We start from the raw sequence: 21024 nt of genomic DNA on the forward strand, positions 1-21024 counted from the left end.
ACTATTTTGTGTAGTAGGTTTGTGTACTGGTCTTTCTGACTCACCCTTGAAAGAAAATCATTTGAGCATCAATTTAATCCAAAACAGGTTCCTCCAGTTTTGTGTCATCAGATAAAATGGCTGACACTGCAGCTGTGACACCAATTTGTTGACCGCGTACGTGTTGACATGACAAACCAGGGCCTGTATTGGGGACACTCCTAACGTCACAGTAGGCAGAGCCCAATGCAGCTGACAGATAAATAGACAAACATAACTTCTGCTTTGAAGGGCACGCATTAACAATGTGTTATTCTGTTTTTAACCTACAATTAACCTTTTGTTTTCACAACTAAAATCCATTGGACCAACCATTTCATAGTATTAAAAGCATTATACCCCACTCATAATGTTAAAAGTGTTGTATAAATTGAAGAGGTCATATACAGAGGGTATCAAGGTTTATTCTCTCTTTACAAAACAAACAATTGACATGGTTTAGAAAGTCCTGCCATTGGTAACACTTAGGGCCCGATTCAATCAGATCCGCTTTAGCCTACATCTGCATAGCTGATGTTTTGACAGTGTCGGAGGTGGAACTGCGTTAGAGCTGTCCACAAGCAGCTCCGGGCATAATACCTAAAGCGGACATTGCCATTGGCTGCACGGAGTCGCATTAAGAGAAATCCCATGCAGCCTTATTTACAAAACTGGAATGTGAGATGTAATCTACACCTCCGATTAGGCTGATAGAAATCCTCATTATTTTGTTTCATAATTTTCAATTTGAGCGTCATTATTTCTATATAGCCTACACTTTCTCGTTCTAAACTTCTAACGCGAGTGGGACGGGTGTGGCTTCGTGACAATGATCAAGAGCAGCTGCTCACTGATCTGATAGCTCCAACGCTGTTACACCGTCACTGCCAAAACATAAACTATGCGGGTGTCGGCTATCGCTGGTTAATGCTTGATCTGATTAAATCTAGGCCTTAATGAGCCAATTCAATTCTAAATGCTACACTTCTTCATTTTGTGCGTCACACCTAAAAACACGTAAACCACGTTTCAGATTTCTATCACTGACTGGCTGGCTACTGAAGCTTCTATCTACTGTACTGTAGGCTATGTAGTAGTACATTAGTACACCTTATAATTTGGTTCCTTTACAACTGCCAATCACTACACCAAACAAATTAATTTGAAACACTGAACTGAGTCAGTCAAATTGCAAATCAGATAATTTTTTTACTGGTTGCCATGGTTCCAAAAAAATTGAGGAATTAGAGGAACTTTAGTTAATGAAGTTCAAACAATGCTATCAAGGACAGAGAAAGCTCTGGACAGAGAAACCATTTAAATCATAATTATTCCGCTCTCTAAAATCATTGACACTGAACTGAGTCAGTCAAATTGCAAATCAGATAATTTTTTTACTGGTTGCCATGGTTCCAAAAAAATTGAGGAATTAGAGGAACTTTAGTTAATGAAGTTCAAACAATGCTATCAAGGATATGTGAAAGGAGAAGTTATAAAGGCACATCCCTAACTGTAAAAATACCATCAGGTTTTTTCTCCAGTTGAAAACACAGCTTGAAGGGTTGTGTATTGTTCTTCATAAGAGCATGACATTCACTACATTACCAAAAGTATGTGGACACTTGCTTGTCGAACATCTCATTCCAAAATCATGGCCATTAATATGGAGTTGGTCCCCCCTTTGCTGCTATAACAGCCTCCACTCTTCTGGGAAGGCTTTCCACTAGATTTTGGAACATTGCTGCAGGGACTTGCTTTCATTCAGCAACAAGAGCATTAGTGAGGTTGGGCACTGATGTTGAGCGTTTAGGCCTGGCTCGCAGTTGGCGTTCCAATTCATCACAATGCTGTTCGATGGGGTTGTGGTCAGGGCTCTGTGCAGGCCAGTCAAGTTCTTCCACACCGATCTTGACAAACCATTTCTATATGGACCTCGCTTTGTGCACGGCGGCATTGTCATGCTGAAACAGGAAAGGGCCTTCCCCAAACTGTTGCCTCAAAGTTGGAAGCACAGAATCATCTAGAATGTCATTGTATGCTGTAGCGTTAAGATTTCCCTTCACTGGAACTAAGGGGCCTAGCCCGAACCATGAAAAACAGCCCCAGACCATTATTCCTCCATCAAACTTTACAGTTGGCACTATGCATTCAGGCAAGTAGCGTTCTCCTGGCATCCGCCAAACCCAAATTCGTCGGACTGACAGATGGTGAAGAGTGATTAATCACTCCAGAGAACGCGTTTCCTCTGCTCCAGAGTCAAATGGTGGCAAGCTTTACACCACTCAAGCAGACGTTTGGCATTGCGCATGGTGATCTAAGGCTTGTGTGCGGCTGCTCGGCCATGGAAACCCATTTCATGAAGCTCCCGACTAACAGTTATTGTGCTGACGTTGCTTCCAGAGGCAGTTTGGAACTCGGTAGTGAGTGTTGCAACCGAGGACAGACACACTCGGTGGTCCCATTCTGTGAGCTTGTGTGGTCTACCACTTCGCGGCTGAGCCGTTGTTGGTCCTAGACGTTTCCACTTCACAATAACAGCACTTACAGTTGACCGGGGCAGCTCTAGCAGGGCAGAAATGTTACGAACTGACTAGTTGGAAAGGTGGCATCGTATAACGTTGAAAGTCACTGAGCTCTTCAGTAAGGCCATTCTACTATCAATGTTTGTCTATGGCGATTGCATGGCTGTGTGCTAGATTTTATACACCTGTCAGCAACGGGTGTGGCTGAAATAGCTGAAACCACTAATTTGAAGGGGTGTCCACATACCTTTGTATATATAGCGTACAAGTTAATTACACACAAACATCCCTACATGCAGTTTATTATATTTAATTTAGAAAATAGACAATGATCAAATTACTGAATATGTCATGAGATTCAAAAACAGCCTAACATATTTTACAAGGAATGTACATACTCAGTGTACTGCAAACTGTAGTTAGTGCAGTATCTCATAGTAGTATGATACTGTAATCATGATATTCATGAAAGGCAGTCTTGGGGTACATACAGCATTTCTGTGCAGTACGAAGGCAAGAAGACACTCCTTCATCAATCAAATAGTGCTCTCTGCATGTTGCTTCAAATAAGGCCTTATGGAGAGAGTAATCTTCCGATAAGTTTCAGTGTCCCAGTGACTAAAAACTAGAATCCATATTAAGAACATTCCTCCTCCTCAGACCTCACCCCTCATATGGATTCCATAATGGTGCAGTTCCATTTCCCCTCTCCCTTCCCTCAGTCGCTCAGCAGTCCTAGCTTCTTCAGGGCCTCCCGTCGGTCCTCTCCACTCTTGCTGTTGGGGCAGATCAGCACACTGATACCATGGGAGCGGGGCAGCTTGTTCTGAGACTCCCCATGACCTGACTGGGGGTGGCAGGCCTCACCCTGAACATTCATGAAGTCTTTCCTAGTTCCTAGGGAGGCAGGGCGGGGCCTAGACTTACGCTGGTCGCCGGGGGACAAAGGGACACTGGGATCCCGGTTTGCCCTGAGGGAAGCATTGCTGCCCATGTAGCTGCTCAGACCCATGCCGGAGCGCTCCAGAGTGGCTGATTTGACCCCTCCGGGAGGGAGAATATGCTTGGGTGGTGAAGGAGGGGTTGCAAGGGGCGAGGGCAGAGCTTTGGCATTGTCACTGAATTGGATTGGGGCTGGAACTGGAGCAAGGGTAGTGGCTCGGGCTGGTACTGGGGTAGTCACTGGAACTGGGTCTGGGACTAGGGCTGGGGCAGCGACTGCATCAGGCACTGGGATTGGGGTATGGATAGTGGCTGGGACTGGGGCAGGGGTAGTGGCTGGGGAAGGAGTTGGGATTTGGGCTGGGGCTTGGGTCTGGGTGGCAGCCGGGCTGCGAGGAGAGGGAGTGGGTGCCCATGACTTCCGGGATTTGGGTGAAACTACAGGGCCTGAGTCTCCATCTTCACCCTTCAGGAGCCCGAGCTTCCGTAGGGCCTCCAAGCGTACCTTCTGGGGGTCAATCATCGACCTGTCAATGGGCGAGGGGAGAGGGGGGCCTGGGTGACTATCTGACTTGTGGGACTTCAGGATGATGTTGGAGGGAAGCCTCTTGGGCTTAGGGGCCACGGCAGGTGGGTTCTTTGTTTCCAGGGCCTTAGGAATGGGGATGGTTAGGGCCTCTGAGTGGGAGGGTGGTGAGTTGGTAATAACAGGTACAGGCAGATCAACAGGAGGTTTAGAAGGTGGTGCCTGTTGGGATCCAGGGGAGGCTGGTGGAGCTCTCCTGTGTAGTTGCTCCAGCTCACTGTAGGTTAGTGGACCTCTGAGTTCTGCAGGCACTGGAGGATCACTCTCCTCCTCTGGCTCATCATCCCTGAAGTCTGAGGGAGGGGGAATCAGCTTCAGATCCAGCTCAGAGTGAACTTTAGATTGACGCTTTGCAGACTTGCTGTCTACAGAGACTCCTTTAGGCATGTTGTCCACAGAATCATCTGTAGGTAAATCTGAGGTGGCTGAGGAACAGGTTGTGCCCGAGGCAGAGTCAGAAGCTTTCGGGTCTGCAGCTAACTCTGGGGTTTTAGACTCAGTGGACAACTCCGGAACTTTTGTGATAGTGGCCAACTCTGAGGACTTAGGCACAGTTGCTATCTCTGGAGCTTTAGGGTCTGTGACTACCTCTGAGACTGTGGGTTCAGTGACTACCCCTGGAGGTTTTAGATCAGTAAATGCCCCTGTGGTACTGAGCTGGGTTGCTACTACTGAGGCTGGGACTCTGGGCTCAATTGCTGCAGCTGGAGCAGTGGGTTGGGTGGCAGCAGCTGGGGCTTTGAACTGGATACCGGCATGGCTATTTGCCAGTAGAAGTGGTGTAGGCACTATGCAGTTCAGAAAGGACTTCTGATCCCTTCCTGAGTCAGCATGCTGCAGTTCTGACATATCTAGAAGGCAAGCAGAAACAGCAGAGTTATTTTACTGTCAAATTCCCACAAGTTCCTAAGCCTGTTAGTCTCTTGCATGATACATTGCTGATAAAACAACTACATAGATATGAACAAACTATCACCCTCCAGTCTGGTCTGTCCCATAGAGAGGTGGCCATGTTTGGCTGCCAGGCTGCTGGGGTCTGGCTCATCATTGGACAGGCCACTGTCCTCCTCCATCTCCAGGGACTCAATGGTGGACTCCAGAAACATGAGGCACGCACGCTCCTCAGCAGAGAGGTGCTCCAGACTGTCATCACTCTGCCCCCCCCCCCCCCACACACACACACACACACAAACACACACACACACGTAATTAACACAAAGAAGAAACATGGAAACGTAGACAAACTGCAAATGTAGAGAACAAACAGATTCAGAATAAAGATAACAATGCAATCAAGTGCTACCCTTTAGTCAAGATTACATAGCTATGTGGAGATGTATGCCAGGAATATCTGTGTACACTATATCCTTGTATAACGTTAGGTGAGGCCTTCAAACTATTTTGCCTTGGTTTTCAGTTGTTAATAGTCAGTGTTTCTTCAGTCTCTCTGTTACTTTCAGCTAGGCTGAACATTACATTGAGGCCCAGTGAGACTGGAGACACAGAGCGGATCAAAATTACATTTACCTTTCACACAGCACCGATGGAATGACAATTTACCACAGCACTGCTCCCGGCTAGCTTTTATCCTATACTGCGTTGCCAGAGGAATGTATTGCAGTGGATTTCAGTGAGGGGCCTCTGAACAGCTCTGAACTAAACAGACAAGGTTCTGATCATCCTCAAAGCAGTCTCTGTGGCTCTCTTATTTCACTTTCATTCTGTGAAGCCCCTCAAAGGCCCCTCTCTGAACAAACATCTGAATCTCTCACCCACAACATGAAACAAGCCCAGCAGCCCACTGACACTTATAATTGGGAGACAGTGGCTCTGAACCCTATCTACTGTACACTGCATTCTAGGGAGTTCTTCCTAGCCACTGTGCTTCTGCATCTGCATTGCTTGCTCTTTGGGGTTTTAGGCTGGGTTTCTGTAAATCACTTTATGACAACTGCTGATGTAGAAATAGCTTTTTAAAATACATTTGATTGATTGAACATGCCAATTTATAATAGTCAATATTAAATCCAAGATGGGAGTGAGAAAGGCCCTCTTTCAATGTTTGACATTTTGTCCTTTAGATCCTTTCTAAAGTATCCCTCAGTGTTTACCACAAAGGCAGCAGTGCAGCACATAAACAAAATAAAGTAGAAACCGGTGAAATCAGGGTCTCAAATATTTTCCTGGTTAGCCAGTGCTAATTAGAGTTGGTGGGAAAAGGGGCAAGGCTAGGGATATGGCAGCACTCACAAAGCCAGAGTTCATGCTAACCACACTGTCACAGCTCCCAGTGCTGTCCATACTGATCAAGGATTCCATGGCAACGCCGCCCGGCCACGTGTCACTCTTCGGCATGGCAAAGGGACAGGTGCCAGGGGTTCAGGGGGCCTCTGCTAATTGGCTGGAAGTCACAGATGGTCCAGATGGGGAAGTAACTGAAAAAAAGAAGGAAGGAGAGAATAAGTTTTAACGCTTGAGGCAAAAATCATTACATCATCATGATGCTCCATTCAGCAGAGCTTCCCTAGTGTAAATTGTGGTATTTCTCTATTACAGCCCATGGTTAAAGACTAGGACATGTTACATACACTTACTAAATGTTTTTAAGCCATGTCTTTTCTTAGCAGTGACATTTGATCAGTGATATCATGGTAGAGTTCTACAACAAACAGGCATCCTGTTACACATCTCTAATACAGTACAGTATATCAATGTACAGGAGGGACAATAGTACACCAGCCAGCAGCTTCCAGGCAGGATTATTACATCACCAATACTGTCTCTCTATTTAGCCTCTATGTGCCCTTATCCAATAGAGGGATACACTGACAAAGCCATAGCCAAAGCTCAAGCGGTGAGCAAAGGAGAGCCTATTAGCCTTTGATTCATGCTAAATCTTTAAACTGCAAAGGAGCGTCCGGCATATGGCGGGGGTCTTGTTGTGGCCTTATGCTCCACAGGGATCGAAGAGGAGTAAGATTTTTAACCCCATGAGGTTCTTAACCCGGCCACATACTCACTGAAGCTACTAAACCTTATCAAGTGGCACTGTGTGAACCCAATCACCAACATGCCACACTATGCCATGCCAACAACAAACTGTTGACATCTAGGTCTACACTGTAGTTAAAATAATGTAGATGTACCAGTGGTGACAAATATGCATAGCAGGGATTTTTGGGCAGTTTTATTAGAACATAACATATCAAACTACATTTTACCATCAGTTACTATTCAGTTTGCTTTCATTCATTTTATCCAGGCATAGGCCTATGCTGTAGGTCATCACATTCAGATGGCTCAGTGCCAGTGTCAATATAAACTGTGTTTTATTACCCTCTATCATGAGACCATTTGATTATACATACAAAAGCAGAGAGGAACAGTAATGATAGTGAATTTCCATTGGAGTCATTGTAAAGTGCGTCATCGGTCCATCATTAATTTGATTTACACTGAAACACCGAGACTATGTCTGAAGATCCATCAAAAAGGCACTCAATGTTGCTGAATTGCCTGGGGTTAGGGTTGAGACACTTAGGCCTATGTCATTTTAACTACACAAATATTAAGCAATTGCCAAATACATCCTGGCACTCTGTATAGAGTATCACCCCACCCAACGATGTCACATTTAGACGTCATAAGGTCCAACTGAACAAAATGCTCTGTTCTGTAGCTGTGAAGTTATTTAACAAGGGAGTTGCAAGTGAAATGTAAATTTCTTTAATGAGTTTTCCTGTCAGCACTTCACCTGGATTGTTCCAGTAAACTGAATTCCCCTTTGCTTTTCAGAATGACATGTATCGGAGTCTACCTGCAGCCTTAGCAAGTCAATAACAATGGAAATATGGGCTTGTTGACAGAAGCACAACATGTGGGTCAATATAGGCCACACAGTATGGGGTTGGCAACAACAGACAGTGGGCTTTCTAGTTGGTTCACACAGTATCCCAGGGTACCCTCCCTCCCATTTAGTCTAGTGCTGATAATTAGGCCTACTTCCTGCCCCTCCCAATGGAGACATAATAATACTATGAGCATTAGACGGAGAGGAAATGTCCCAGAACCTGCCCCTCCCTGTACTAGTCGTTTTAGCTAACATTCCACTCCTTTCAAGGACACAGAGTACAAAATAGCTGAACAGAGACAGCAACCAGGATAGCACCTCCTAGTGAGTCCCAGCTTACAGGGCGGTAGTTGGAGACAACAGCCTACTCACTACACCAACCTCAAATGTTTGATACACCTAGGAATGTGACTTTGCCTGCTTCCTAGAATAATTGGTTTGTCATTTAACCAACTGCCCTGGCTGGCGCACTATGCTCTGACATGCACTCTTAGAAAAACGGGTTCCAAAAGGGTTCTTCGGCTGTCCACATAGGAGAACCCTTTTTGGTTTGATGATATGTGTCCTAGCCTACCACGCAAAGGCACTATGGATTTATTTTCCCCTGGTTGACACAGACATGCTCAGGAAAGTGATATCACAACTTAAGCCTTCTACCTGCCTTCTCGATCCTATCCCCACCACCTTCAAAACAGTTTTTAATTGCATATCTGAAGAAGTGCAAGCTATTGTTAAATCACTCCCTGTTCACAGGCACTTTCCCCACTGCACTAAAAACTGCTGTGGTGAAACCCCTTCTGAAGAAAAGTGCCAACTGTATTTTTTAAAAATTCCAATCTGGTTTCCGGGCCCACCACAGCACAGAGACAGCCTTAGTTAAAGTGGTAAATTATCTTAGAGCTAACACAGATGCCAAACAGCTCTCTGTCCTTGGATTTAAGTGCTGCATTCGACACCGTTGACCATGATGTCCTTCTGGACAGACTGGAGAGGTGGGTTGGCCTCTCTGGTCCAGTTCTAAATTGGTTAAGGACCCATTTAACTGGTTGAGAGTTTTTTGTCACCCTTGGTGAACATTACTCAGAGAAAATACATATCACATGTGGCATTCCACAAGGTTCGATTTTGGGTCCGGTACTGTTCAGTTTATATATGTTACCCCTTGGCAGTGTTATCAGTAAGCACAGCATTGATTTTCACTGCTACGCAGACTATACACAACTTTACATTTCTGTGTCACCAGAGGATTTTAGCTCCATGGATAAATTATTAGACTGTATTAGTGTTTTAAATACTTGAATGGCGCACAACGTCCTCCAGCTAAATCAAGACAAGACCGAGGTACTTATTGTTGGAGCCAAAGCACAGAGAGAGAATCTGGCCGCACATTTTAATTCACTGTTACGCGGAGTGGAACCCAAGATCAGACTCAGACGAGGAGACTGGGATGAAGTAACCAAGGTATTTATTGAAACACAGGGGGAAGATGGAGTGCAGGTCAGGGGAAATCCCATAAGAGGGAGGGGTCCAGAATGTGACGGCGGGGCCCCCAGCAGCGCTCCTCAGGCCTGTATCCCTCCCAGTCCACCAGGTACCGCAAGACATGACGGCGCACGTCTAGAAGCCGCCGGACAGTATAGGCAGGATGGTCATCGATGAGCCAAGGGGGTGGAGGAGCTGCTGCAGGAGGAGACAGGGGACTGGAGGAGACAGGTTTAATTAGGGATACGTGGAAGGTAGGATGGATCCTGAGAGAGGCTGGGAGTTTCAGGCGCACCGCAGAGGGGTTAAAGGGACCAATGATCAATCTCAAAGGGACCAATGACTCGGGGGGGGGATTATTTTTCGATGCCACCTTCAATGGCAGGTCCTTCGATGAGAGCCATACCTTTTGACCCAGGGTGTAGGCTGGAGCTGAGGCCCGTCGACGGTTGGCTTGGGACTGGGTCCTGTCGGAGGCACGAAGAAGGGCAGTCCGGGCCTTCCTCCAGGTACGGTGACAACGGTGCAGATGGTCCTGGACAGAAGGAACCGCAACCTCAACCTCTTGGGTGGGGAACATGGAGGGTTGATAACCCAGAGCACACTCGAAGGGTGACATACCTGACGAGGCGTTGGTGAGGGTGTTGTGGGCATATTCAACCCAGGGTAGCTGAGCGGTCCAGGAGGAAGTGTTAGCAAAAGTCACGCAGCGTAGGGCAGTCTCCATCTCTTGGTTGTCTCGTTTGGTCTGGCCGTTGGTCTGGGGGTGATATCCAGAAGAAAGACTGACATTGATACCAAGAGCTGAACAGAAGGATCTCCATACCTGGGAGGTAAACTGGGGTCCTCTGTCGGAAACGATGTCAGTGGGGATGCCATGCAGACGAAACACATGGGTTACTAACAGGTCCGCATTCTCCCTGGAGTACGGGAGCTTGGAGAGGGGAATGAAATGAGCCATTTTGGAAAACCTGTCAATAATGGTGAGGATAATGAGTTACCGTTAGATGGGGGAAGGCCAGTGATGAAGTCCAGAGCTATGTGTGACCAGGGGCGACTGGGTATGGGAAGAGGGCGGAGCAGACCGGAAGTGGGTTTAGTGGAGGTTTTATTCCGGGAACAAACCGAACAGGCTGAGAAACTCCCGGACATCTCTCTCCATGGTGGGCCACCAAAAGCGCTGACGCAGGAAGGCGAGGGTCCGGTTCATACCAGGGTGACAGGTGAGGTGGGTAGAATGGCCCCACTGAAGAACATCAGAGCAAACACAATCTGGGACAAACAGAGCATTACTAGGACTGTTACCCAGGTCAGGCTGGTTCTGCTGAGCCTGGCGGATACGGGACTCGATCTCCCAGGTGACGGCGGCAACGATGCAGGTGGATGGCACAATGGCTTCTCGGTACCCGTGTTGTCGGTGGTGAACTGGCGAGAGAGGGCATCAGGCTTGGTATTCTTCGAACCGGGGCGATAAGTGAGTGTGAAATTGAATCTACCGAAGAACAAGGCCAACCTGGCTTGCCGGGAGTTCAGACGTTTGGCGGTCTGGATGTAGAACAGGTTTTTATGGTCAGTCCACATGATGAAGGGGGTTACAGAGCCCTCCAGCCAGTGACACCATTCCTCCAGAGCCAGCTTAGCTGCCAGGAGTTCCCGGTTTCCGGTGTCAAAATTCCTCTCTGAAGGTGAAAGCTTACGGGAAAAGAATGCAAATGGGTGGACCTTCTGATCAGAGGGGGAACGTTGAGACAGAACAGCACCTACCCCGGTGTCAGAGGCATCTACCTGCACGATGAACTGGAGTTCTGGGTCGGGCTGAGTAAGGACCGGAGCGGAGGTGAAGCGATGCTTGAGTTCCAGGAATGCTGCCTCGGCCTCAGGAGTCCAGTGGAACGGAGTGGAGGTGGAGGTGAGAGTGGTGAGAGGTGCTGCCAGACGGCTGTAGTTGCGGATGAAATGTGCAAACCCCAGGAAACGCTGTAGCTGCTTCAGGTTGGAGGGCGCAGGCCACTATGTGACTGCCATGACCTTGGCGGGGTCCATTCGTAACTGTCCCTGTGCAATAATATAACCCAGGAAAGACACTGTGGCAGCATGGAACTCACATTTTCCAGCTTTAACAAAAAGCTTATTCTCCAACAGCTGTTGAAGAACTTCGCGAACGTATTGCTGGTGAGCCTCAGGGTACTTGGAAAACACTGTGGCACCATGGAGGGGGGCAAAAGCAGAGCTGATGAGTGGCAAGGGGTACTTGTTCTTAACAGTGATATTATTCAGCCCACGGAAGTCTATGCACGGCCTCAGTGACCCATCCTTCTTCACAAAGAAAAACCCAGCACCCACCGGGGAGGAAGATGGCTTGATAAGTCCTGCCGCCAGAGAATCCTGGATGTACCTCTCCATAGCCTCTTGCTCCAGACGAGAGAGGTTAAACAACCGGCAACTGGGGAGAGGAGCTCCAGGCTGGAGGTCAATGGAACTGTCGTACGCCCGATGAGGCGGCAGCGACAGGGTGTGGTGCTTGCTGAACACAGGAGCTAGATCGTGATACTCGGGAGGAACTGATGACAGGTCCGGAGGTTCTGGAATGAACTGGGACACAGACAAGGCAGGGGGAAGGGCAGAATGTAAACAATTAGAGTGACAAAATGAACTCCAAGTTGTTACCTTTCCGGCGGTCCAGTCAATCTGTGGGTTGTGTAGCTTTAACCATGGATGGCCAAGAACCAGGGGAAAGTAAGGACAGTCGATTATGTGGAAACTGATCTTTTCCTGGTGATTTCCAGAGAGACGCAAGATGACAGGGACGGTTCTCTCAAAGACACGGGTGAGGAGCTGTCCATTGAGAGCTTTGGCATCGAGGGGTGAATCGAGTGGGACAGTGTCCAGGCCAAACCGGGTAACGACACCTCGGTCCAGGAAGCTCTCGTTTGGTTCCTGGTAGAACTATTTTGGGTTCCATGTATACTGAACAAAAATATAAACACAACATGCAACAATTTCAAAGATTTTACTGAGTTATATGAACTGTAAGGAAATCCGTCAATTGAAATAAATTCATTAGGCCCTAATCTATGGACTTCACATAACTGGGAATACAGAGATGCATCTGTTGGTCACAGATACCTTTTAAAAAAAAGGTAGGGGTGTGGATCAAAAACCAGTCAGTATGTGGTGTGACCACATTTGCCTCATGCAGCGCGACACATCCGCTTCGCATAGATTTGATAAGGCTGTTGATTGTGGCCTGTGGAATGTTGTCCCACTCCTCTTTAATGGCTGTGCGAAGTTGCTGGATATTGACGGGAACTGGAACACGCTGTCGATCCAGAGCATCCCAAACATGCTCAATGGGTGACATGTCTGGTGAGTATGCAGGCCATGGAAGAACTGGGACATTTTCAGCTTCCAGGAATTGTGTACACATCCTTGCGACAAGGGGCCGTGCATTATCATGCTGAAACATGAGGTGATGGTGGTGGATGAACGGCACGACAATGGGCCTCAGGATCTCGTCACGGTATCTCTGTGCAATCAAATTGTCATCGATAAAATGCAATTGTGTTCATTGTCCGTAGCTTAGGCCTGCCCATACCATAACCCCACCGCCACCATGGGGCACTCTGTTCAGAACGTTGACATCAGCAAACCGCTCGCCCACACAACGCCATGCACAGGGTTTGCGGTTATGAGGCCGGTTGGACATACTGCCAAATTCTCTAAAACGTTGTTTGAGGCAGCTTATGGTAGGGAAATTAACATTATTTCTCTGGCAACAGCTCTGGTGGACATTCCTGCAGTCAACATGCCAATTGCACGCTCCTTCAAAACTTGAGACATCTTTGGCATTGTATTGTGTGAGAAAACGGAATATTTTAGAGTGGCCTTTTATTGTCCCCAGCACAAGGTGTACTTGTGTAATGATCATGCTGTTCAATCAGCTTGTTGATATGCCACACCTGTCAGGTGGATGGATTATCTTGGCAAAGGAGAAATGCTCACTAACAGGGATGTAAACAAATTTGTGCACAAAATTTGAGACAAATAAGATTTTTCGTATGGAGCATTTCTGGGATTTTTTATTTCAGCTCATGAAACATGGGACCAACACTTCACATGTTGCGTTTATATTTTTGTTCAGTGTAGAATCCTCTGGGGAAAAGGGTTCTACATGGAATTAAAAAAGGTCCTTCAAAGGGTTCTCTAGATAGCAACTTTTTTTCTAAGACTGTACCTCTGTGCATTTCAGGTAAATTACAATTCTGAAAATTGAACTGCTGGAAAGCCTTGTGATTCAGGATGGGATTGCCTTGGGTTCCATTTCAATGAGTGACAGTGATCTTATTGTGGCGATAAAGGAGGCTAGAGAGAAATGTGAAGTATGTGTCCTGTAACATGAAGGACAGGCTGAGCAAAAACATTGTTCCCCCTGCTGCTGTCTTGGTTGGACCAGGTCTCTCTTTAAAAATAGATTTTATCTCAATGAGACTAACCTGGATAAATAAAGGTTAAATAAAGAACAAGTTAATCATTTAAAGCAAATAAAGGTTTATAACAGACATTCACACCATGTTGTGCAACTCCCAACCTGCACAGAGTACATGCATGAACAAATATTCCATTAATGTTTAGCTTGGCAGTTGGCACTCAGTTAGTCTGCACCATTAAAATGTCAATGTCCCGGCTTTGGGAATAGTTTTATTGACTGGCAAACATTGAACTCTCAAATACGTATTGGCACAGATCACTAACCTATAGTACACACTAGAGGTTGCCCTTTGGTTTTGCCCCCATATGACATAACAGTGATTATGATGTTGAATTGTGTCAATCATCTTTCTTGTGGAAAACCTTCCCACAGTACACCTGTCTGATTCTATCTCTCCCATAATTAACCAACTGAAAGGTAACTCAGTGCTTTGTGTTGTGTTCCAGGGTGGTGTCTCAACCATAGCAGTGAACCATAAGATAACATGACCACAGCAGTGTGAACGAACAGGTCTGTCTGTCTGTCTGTCTGTCTTGATGAGAGAGCTAGAGGCAGGTAGCTTAGTGGTTAAGAACGTTGTGCCAGTAACCGAAAGGTCGCTGGTTCTAATCCCCGAGCCGACTAGGTGAAAAATCTGTCGATGTGCCCTTGAGCAAGGCACTTAACCCTAATTGCTCCTGTAAGTCGCTCTGGATAAGAGCGTCGGCTAAATGACTAAAATGTAGATCCCATGGCAGGCCCCTGATAACATGACAGCCATGCAAAACATTTTATATACGGTAGCCTAGGCTCTTTTACGCCTCTGTCCCATGCTAACCTGTATTCAACTAGCTGTATAGCTAAGCACATCCACAACGGGCCAATAGTCAAACTTTGGTCGTAATGACATAAAAACAACTGTACAGTAAAATATTATTTTCCTATTCCATTACCAATACTAGTGTAGCTTGACTGTGGATAATCTACACATCGCATAGGATTCAAACTAAACATGACTGTTAGTCTACACCTGTTGTTTACGAAGCATGTGACAATTTGATTTGATGTGTCAATTCATGCTTGAAAGCATAGGACGTTTCGTAGAGGAAAAATACTTCAAATGAGAATTAAAGTATAAAAAGTGAAACGTACCTGAGAGCAGTAGAATAATAATATTACCTGTCCACAAAGTTCATTTGCACTCAAAGAAACGCGCTATCTTCACAATTATCCAAACCTATTGAAATACAATACCGGTTTTCTGTGAAACTACGCAATCAGCCTAAAGCAGAGTCAAAGACTCGTAGCCGTTGTTGAATTCCAGGTGAGCGAAAGAGGCTCACTTCGTCCCTCCCCCTAATATCTTTGTGGCCAATCAGCACATGTCTGATCTACCGTGTCTCCGGGAGAGCCAATGGGATAACAGAGGAACACCCCCACATTTCAAGTCGAATTATGATACTGTATTACAGGGATAATAAACTAAAATTATAACACTTTTAAATTAGGAACCTGGATACATAATTTTTTATTGCACACACATAATTTGATGCATTATAGTCTATAGACTCTGCAACACACATGAACTGCAACTAATTTGCAATTACATAACTCGCATTGCTGTCATTCCCAAAATAGCATGCAGATTTGATCAATTTTTGTGATGACAGGTCTTTTCTGAGACAAAGCATGTTGACGTCTTTAGCATATCTATGAAAATCCCAACTTTGCATAGTATTTCCATTGGCACAAACAGTGACGCCATCTCATATTTGCATGATGATGATGACTGCTGGATACATATTTTTTTATTGCACACACATCATTTGATGCATTATAGTCTATAGACTCTGCAACACACATGAACTGGCTCTACCCAAATTAGACACGGATAGTTGATGTTGTTCCCTCCATGTATAGAGGTCCTTGTTAATGAGTCTGGTATGAGGAGTGAGGTATATGTTATGTGCTTGCATACCTGTTCCCAAAATATTGAAAATCAATGTTTGTCTTGGCATTATGCAACCTGAATTTCCACTTATCATTAAGTATCAACAAACACATATCACGCGTTTTGCAAGAGTGCTTTAATAAAGCCATTGTGAACAGAGAGGTCTCTTCTGGGAAATAGTGGTAAGGCATTGTTAGCCATGTTGACATTAGGCCCAGCCAGTCAGTCACTAATTAACTAGAGTGAAGAATTGTGCTTCTATATAAATGTGGTTCAATTTTAGAGCTATGAATTCCTAGTTCTGAAAGCTCCTGACTTGACAAGCAGCCACGCTCAAGTATGATACAAGGTTATGAAGCGTACTATTGCACACTGTAAGGCTGATAATTTTGCCCATTGTTTATCAACATAATGTTGAACAAATTACCAGCAAATAGGCTAATAGAAACAAAAACATGTACTATAGATATTAATAAAAATATTTTTGGTATTTTGGTATTTTGTGTATCAAATAATGAATAACATATTTGAGATGTTTTATTGCCGTGTCTCATGTCATGGTGCACCCTGCTGTTCCAGAATAGCACGGATTTCCACACACACAATTTACCATTAATTTTTGTTGGGCACAACATAATCTGAAATACAACCAAAACAAACTGCAAATGCACTCAGAAAGTTTGTAGAGTCAAACTTGATGTAGTCACTGCATACTACTGTAGGAATATGGGATCAAATACTAAAATTTTGGCTACTTTAATACACATAAGTGAAGTTGCCCAAATACTTATGACACCTTCAAAAAGGAGGACTAGATACAGTGCATTCAGAAAGTATTCAGACCCCTTGACATGTTCCACATTCTGTTACGTTACAGCCTTATTGTAAAATGGATTAAATAAAAAAATAATACTCACCAATCTACACACAACACCCCATAATGACAAAGTTAAAACAGGTTTTTAGAAATGTTTGCAAATTATAAAAAAACATAACAGAAATACCTTATTTACATAAGTATTCAGACCCTTTGCTATGAGACTCGAAATTGAGCTCAGGTGCATCCTGTTTCCATTGATCATCCTTGAGATGTTTCTACAACTTGATTGAAGACCAGCTGTGGTAAATTCAGTTGATTGGACAAGATTTGGAAAGGCACATACCTGTCTATATAAGGTCCCACAGTTGACAGAGCACAAACCAAGCCATGAGGTTGAAGGAATTGTCTGTAGAGCTCAGAGACAGGATTGTGTCGAGGCATAGATCTGGGGAAGGGTACCAAAACATTTCTGCAGTATTGAAGGTCCCCAAGAACACAGTGGCCTCCATCATTCTTAAATGGAAGAAGTTTGGAACCACCAAGACTCTTCCTAGAGCTGGCCGCCCGGCCAAACTGATCAATCGGGGGAGAAGGGCCTTAGTCAGAGAGGTGACCAAGAACCCGATGGACACTCTGACAGAGCTCCAGCGTTCCTCTATGGAGATGGGAGAACCTTCCAGAAGGCCAGAGGAATCCACTCCTCAGTAAAATACATATGACAGCCCGCTTGGAGTTTGCCAAAAGGAACCTAAAGACTCTCAGACCATGAGAAAAAAGATTATCTGGTCTGATGAAACCAAGATTGAACTCTTTGGCCTGAATGCCAAGCGTCACTTCTGGAGGAAACCTAGCACCATCCCTACGGTGAAGCATGGTGGTGGCAGCATCATGCTGTGGGGATGTTTTTCAGTTGGCAGGGACTGGGAGACTAGTCAGGATCGAGGGAAAGATTAACGGAGCAAAGTACAGAGAGATCCTTGATGAAAACCTGCTCCAGAGCGCTCAGGACCTCAGACTGGGGTGAAGGTTCACCTTTCAACAGGACAACGACCCTAAGCACACAGCCAAGACAACACAGGAGTGGCTTCGGGACAAGTCTCTGAATGTCCTTGAGTGGCCCAGCCAGAGCCCAGACTTGAAATCGATCGAACATTTCTGGAGAGACCTGAAAATAGCTGTGCAGCGACGCTCCCCATCCAACCTGACAGAGCTTGAGAGGATCTGCAGAGAAGAATTGGAGAAACCCCCTAAATACTGGTGTGCCAAGCTTGTAGCTTCACACCCAAAAATACTAGAGGCTGTAATCGCTGCCAAAGGTGCTAAAACAACGTATTGACAGGGGCGGCCTGTTCAATAGGGCGATATGGGCGACGCACTGCCAAACGGGAAAAGGAAGGGATTTTTTTTCTAATCAATTATATCACGGCAACAGTAGTTATCAGTGTTGTAATCTATACGTCTGATCTGCCACAGTGCCACACTGCCACTAAATGTCGAATCAGGCTAAAGTCGTGCTTCAAATGGCTCCCCCCCCTTTTGGGGCGATTTCAGTCAGGTTGAAAATCGCCCAGAAGTCTGTAATAGACTCCCATGTAAAATCTATTTTTTTCAAATTTCAGAGCCTTCAATACAATCTCAATGGGTGTCTGTGGGCTTGCACTTACGCGCTTTTGTCATACGTTACGTAACCATGAACGTAACTGAGAAAAGAGTGGATTGTTTGAAAGAAGTTCCTTTTTGTCGGCGATTCGGCGAACAAATGAAGATAAATTGGCAACGAAACAATTAGGACCTCCCAGACCAAATTTAATAATTCAACAGGTTTCTACTAAAGGCGGAAAGTCCTACACCCGAGGATTTTCCAAAAATTGGTACGAACGAAAAAAGACATTGCCACTCACTCAACTGGATGACGAGGGATACAGGCTAGCTGTCCGCCGCCACAACGATGAGGTTAGTGTTGATAATCACAAGTTTACTGGATGTGGATATGGTGTAATAAAGGCAGTTTATTCAGAGGTAAATATATCTGGAATCGCGTTCACGGACCCGTTCGTCAAACTCTTAGGGAGCTATAAATTAAGCCCCATTACTTACCATATCAGATAAGAGAAATTGCTGCAGCTACATATATTTTACATCCTGTCCCTACATAGTTCACTATTTGCATCACTTACCAAAATATTACATGTGGTCATATATGCTTGGAAAGTGGAGATGCCATAGAACGTCAAAAAAGTAAACATTGCTGGAGACACATTGCCGTTTTGGAGAAGACATCGCGTTTGCTAGCGAAGAGATTTGTTGTGGCAAATGAACTTGGGCTGGGAATTGCCAGGAACCTCACGATAAGATATATGCATCAGCATTGCGAGTCTCATGATTCTATACGTATTGCGATTCGATACTGTGATTTTATTGCGCACCATATGTCTGTTGCAGAGGGATCAGAAAGCCATGAGAACGAGTTTTGATCAGTCATGGAAATAAAAGTGCTGAAAACAAATTTGCTCCCAATGTGAAAAGATTGAGAACAAGCTATGAAGGAACAATAATGGTGTTTTGGTGCAGGTACAGCCAACTAGCGCTAAAATATTGCGATATTGTCAATACAGTATATCGTAAAGTATCACTATGTAACTCGATTTCTTTCACCCCAATCCCTCAAATTAACGGTAAATAACTGAATTGTTTGCCCCACATTTAGCTAAGATGATTAGCTAGCCAGCTAAAATGTTTTATTTAGTTAGCAGTCGCATCTACAATAGTTTACTGTCAATAACATGTCTCCAAAAATGACGTGGTGTCTCCAATTGTGTTGACATTTTACAATTGCAATGCGCATCCATGAGTATCCACTTTCTGTAGCTCAGCTGGTAGAGCATGGTGCTTGTAACGCCAAGGTAGTGGGTTCGATCCCCGGGACCACCCATACACAAAAATGTATGCACGCATGACTGTAAGTCGCTTTGGATAAAAGCGTCTGCTAAATGGCATATTATTATTATTATTATTATTATTATCTGAAGAGAGCCCCGAAACATTGTGTGCAGACATTTTATGCAATAAATGAAGTAGGTTCAATCTAGTAGTTCTGATCTTCTGATTGGTCCTGATGAGTTGGGCGAGGTCCCCTGCAGGCTACTGTCACTGTTGCATTGGCTCTGAGTCGGGTTCTCTGTCTTCAAATGTTCAGCCTAAGAGAGGGGATTTGTGTGTGTGTGTGTGTGTGTGTGTGTGTGTGTTTAACAGTGATGATGTGTGTGTGTGTGTGTGTGTGTGTTTAACAGTGATGATGTGTGTGTGTGTGTGTGTGTTTGTGTGTGTGTGTGTCCTCAGAGCAAGAACTCGTGAGTTGGAAGAACTGAGAGGCCTATGGCGTGGGTGTTGTCCTTGGCCACCTGCTGACAAGGCTGACAAGATAGGACCCTTTTGTCGATTGTTATTGGATAGGAACAGAACTTATAACCAGCTCCTGACCTAAATAGATCTTAGCACAACATTTTACTCAACATATCATATTCCATATTCACTATAACAAATATATTTACTACGACATTAGCAAGAACCGCCACATCCTCAGCCGGCTAATCCAGTGTGTGAAGTTTTGCGGAGTGTTTGAGTTAGCTTTGCGAGGCAAAGATGAAACTGAGGGCTCCACCAACCCTGGTAAGCCAACACTTTTGAGATCAGTCAATAAATGCTTCTGGTATTGACTTATATGCTGCCCCTGTCTTCATGTTGTTGCTGGACATATCTTTTTTTAAATGTGTGTAGGTCACCTAAATCATCAGAAAAATTGCCCCTCCTGAGAATTTTTTCAGGAGCCGCCACTGCGTATTGAGTAAAGGGTCTGAATACTTATGTAAATGTTTTTGATTTGTCAAAAACAACAATTTAATCCATTTTAGAATAATGTTGTAATGTAACAAAATGTGGAAAAAGTCAAGGGGTCTGAATACTTTCCGAATGCACTGTACATAAAGTGCTTTCATTTCTAAACGGTAAAACATATGTATGAAAAATGTAAACCTGTGCCATTCCCAACCAATTGTCGATCTCTTCTGCTGTTCTCCTCCTCACTGGCCTTTGTCCTCTTTTTATTGAAACATGAAATACATGTATTGTTGACTATCCTGGCCCTCAGTTAACACTACCCAGTAAATCCAATGAGGAATTCATTTTGGTATAAATATCTGAATATCAGCTGTTTCAATAGATGCACTGTCAAGCCTGTCCATTTCCCTTGCTCAGACTTGTTCATGTTGGTTTGTCATACTATCATCACCATTTTTGCTTGTCTGTCTCGGACTACATAAATGTAAAGGATAGTACTATGAAACTCTTCATGGCTGAATGATTGTAATGAAAAAAGAAAAGAGGAA

General features: G+C 44.8%; 1 protein-coding gene across 1 annotated transcript; it reads right to left on the reverse strand.

Moving 5' to 3' along the window:
• Positions 1-425: 425 nt before the first annotated feature.
• On the reverse strand, positions 426-15160 carry LOC311147840 (specifically androgen-regulated gene protein-like). Its single transcript, XM_084184647.1, has 4 exons — positions 15021-15160; positions 6319-6503; positions 5045-5222; positions 426-4919 (listed from the first exon to the last, which is right to left on the reverse strand). Exons 2-4 carry the CDS (start codon positions 6421-6423, stop codon positions 3259-3261), a joined length of 1944 nt encoding a protein of 647 aa, XP_084040773.1. The 5' UTR covers positions 6424-6503; positions 15021-15160; the 3' UTR covers positions 426-3258.
• Positions 15161-21024: the final 5864 nt, after the last annotated feature.

The sequence above is a fragment of the Coregonus lavaretus genome (assembly GCF_964263955.1).
Source record: "Coregonus lavaretus genome assembly, chromosome: 20".
Lineage (NCBI taxonomy): Eukaryota > Metazoa > Chordata > Actinopteri > Salmoniformes > Salmonidae > Coregonus > Coregonus lavaretus.

Bases quoted from the DNA above. Each gene is read 5' to 3' on its own strand.
- LOC311147840 (XM_084184647.1), bottom strand. From the start codon at position 6,423: ATGCCGAAGAGTGACACGTGGCCGGGCGGCGTTGCCATGGAATCCTTG. The intron at 5,223-6,318 runs GTGAGTGCTGCC...GGGGGGGGGCAG, and splicing joins TTAGCATGAACTCTGGCTTT to AGTGATGACAGTCTGGAGCA. The intron at 4,920-5,044 runs GTGATAGTTTGT...CTTGCCTTCTAG, and splicing joins GGGACAGACCAGACTGGAGG to ATATGTCAGAACTGCAGCAT.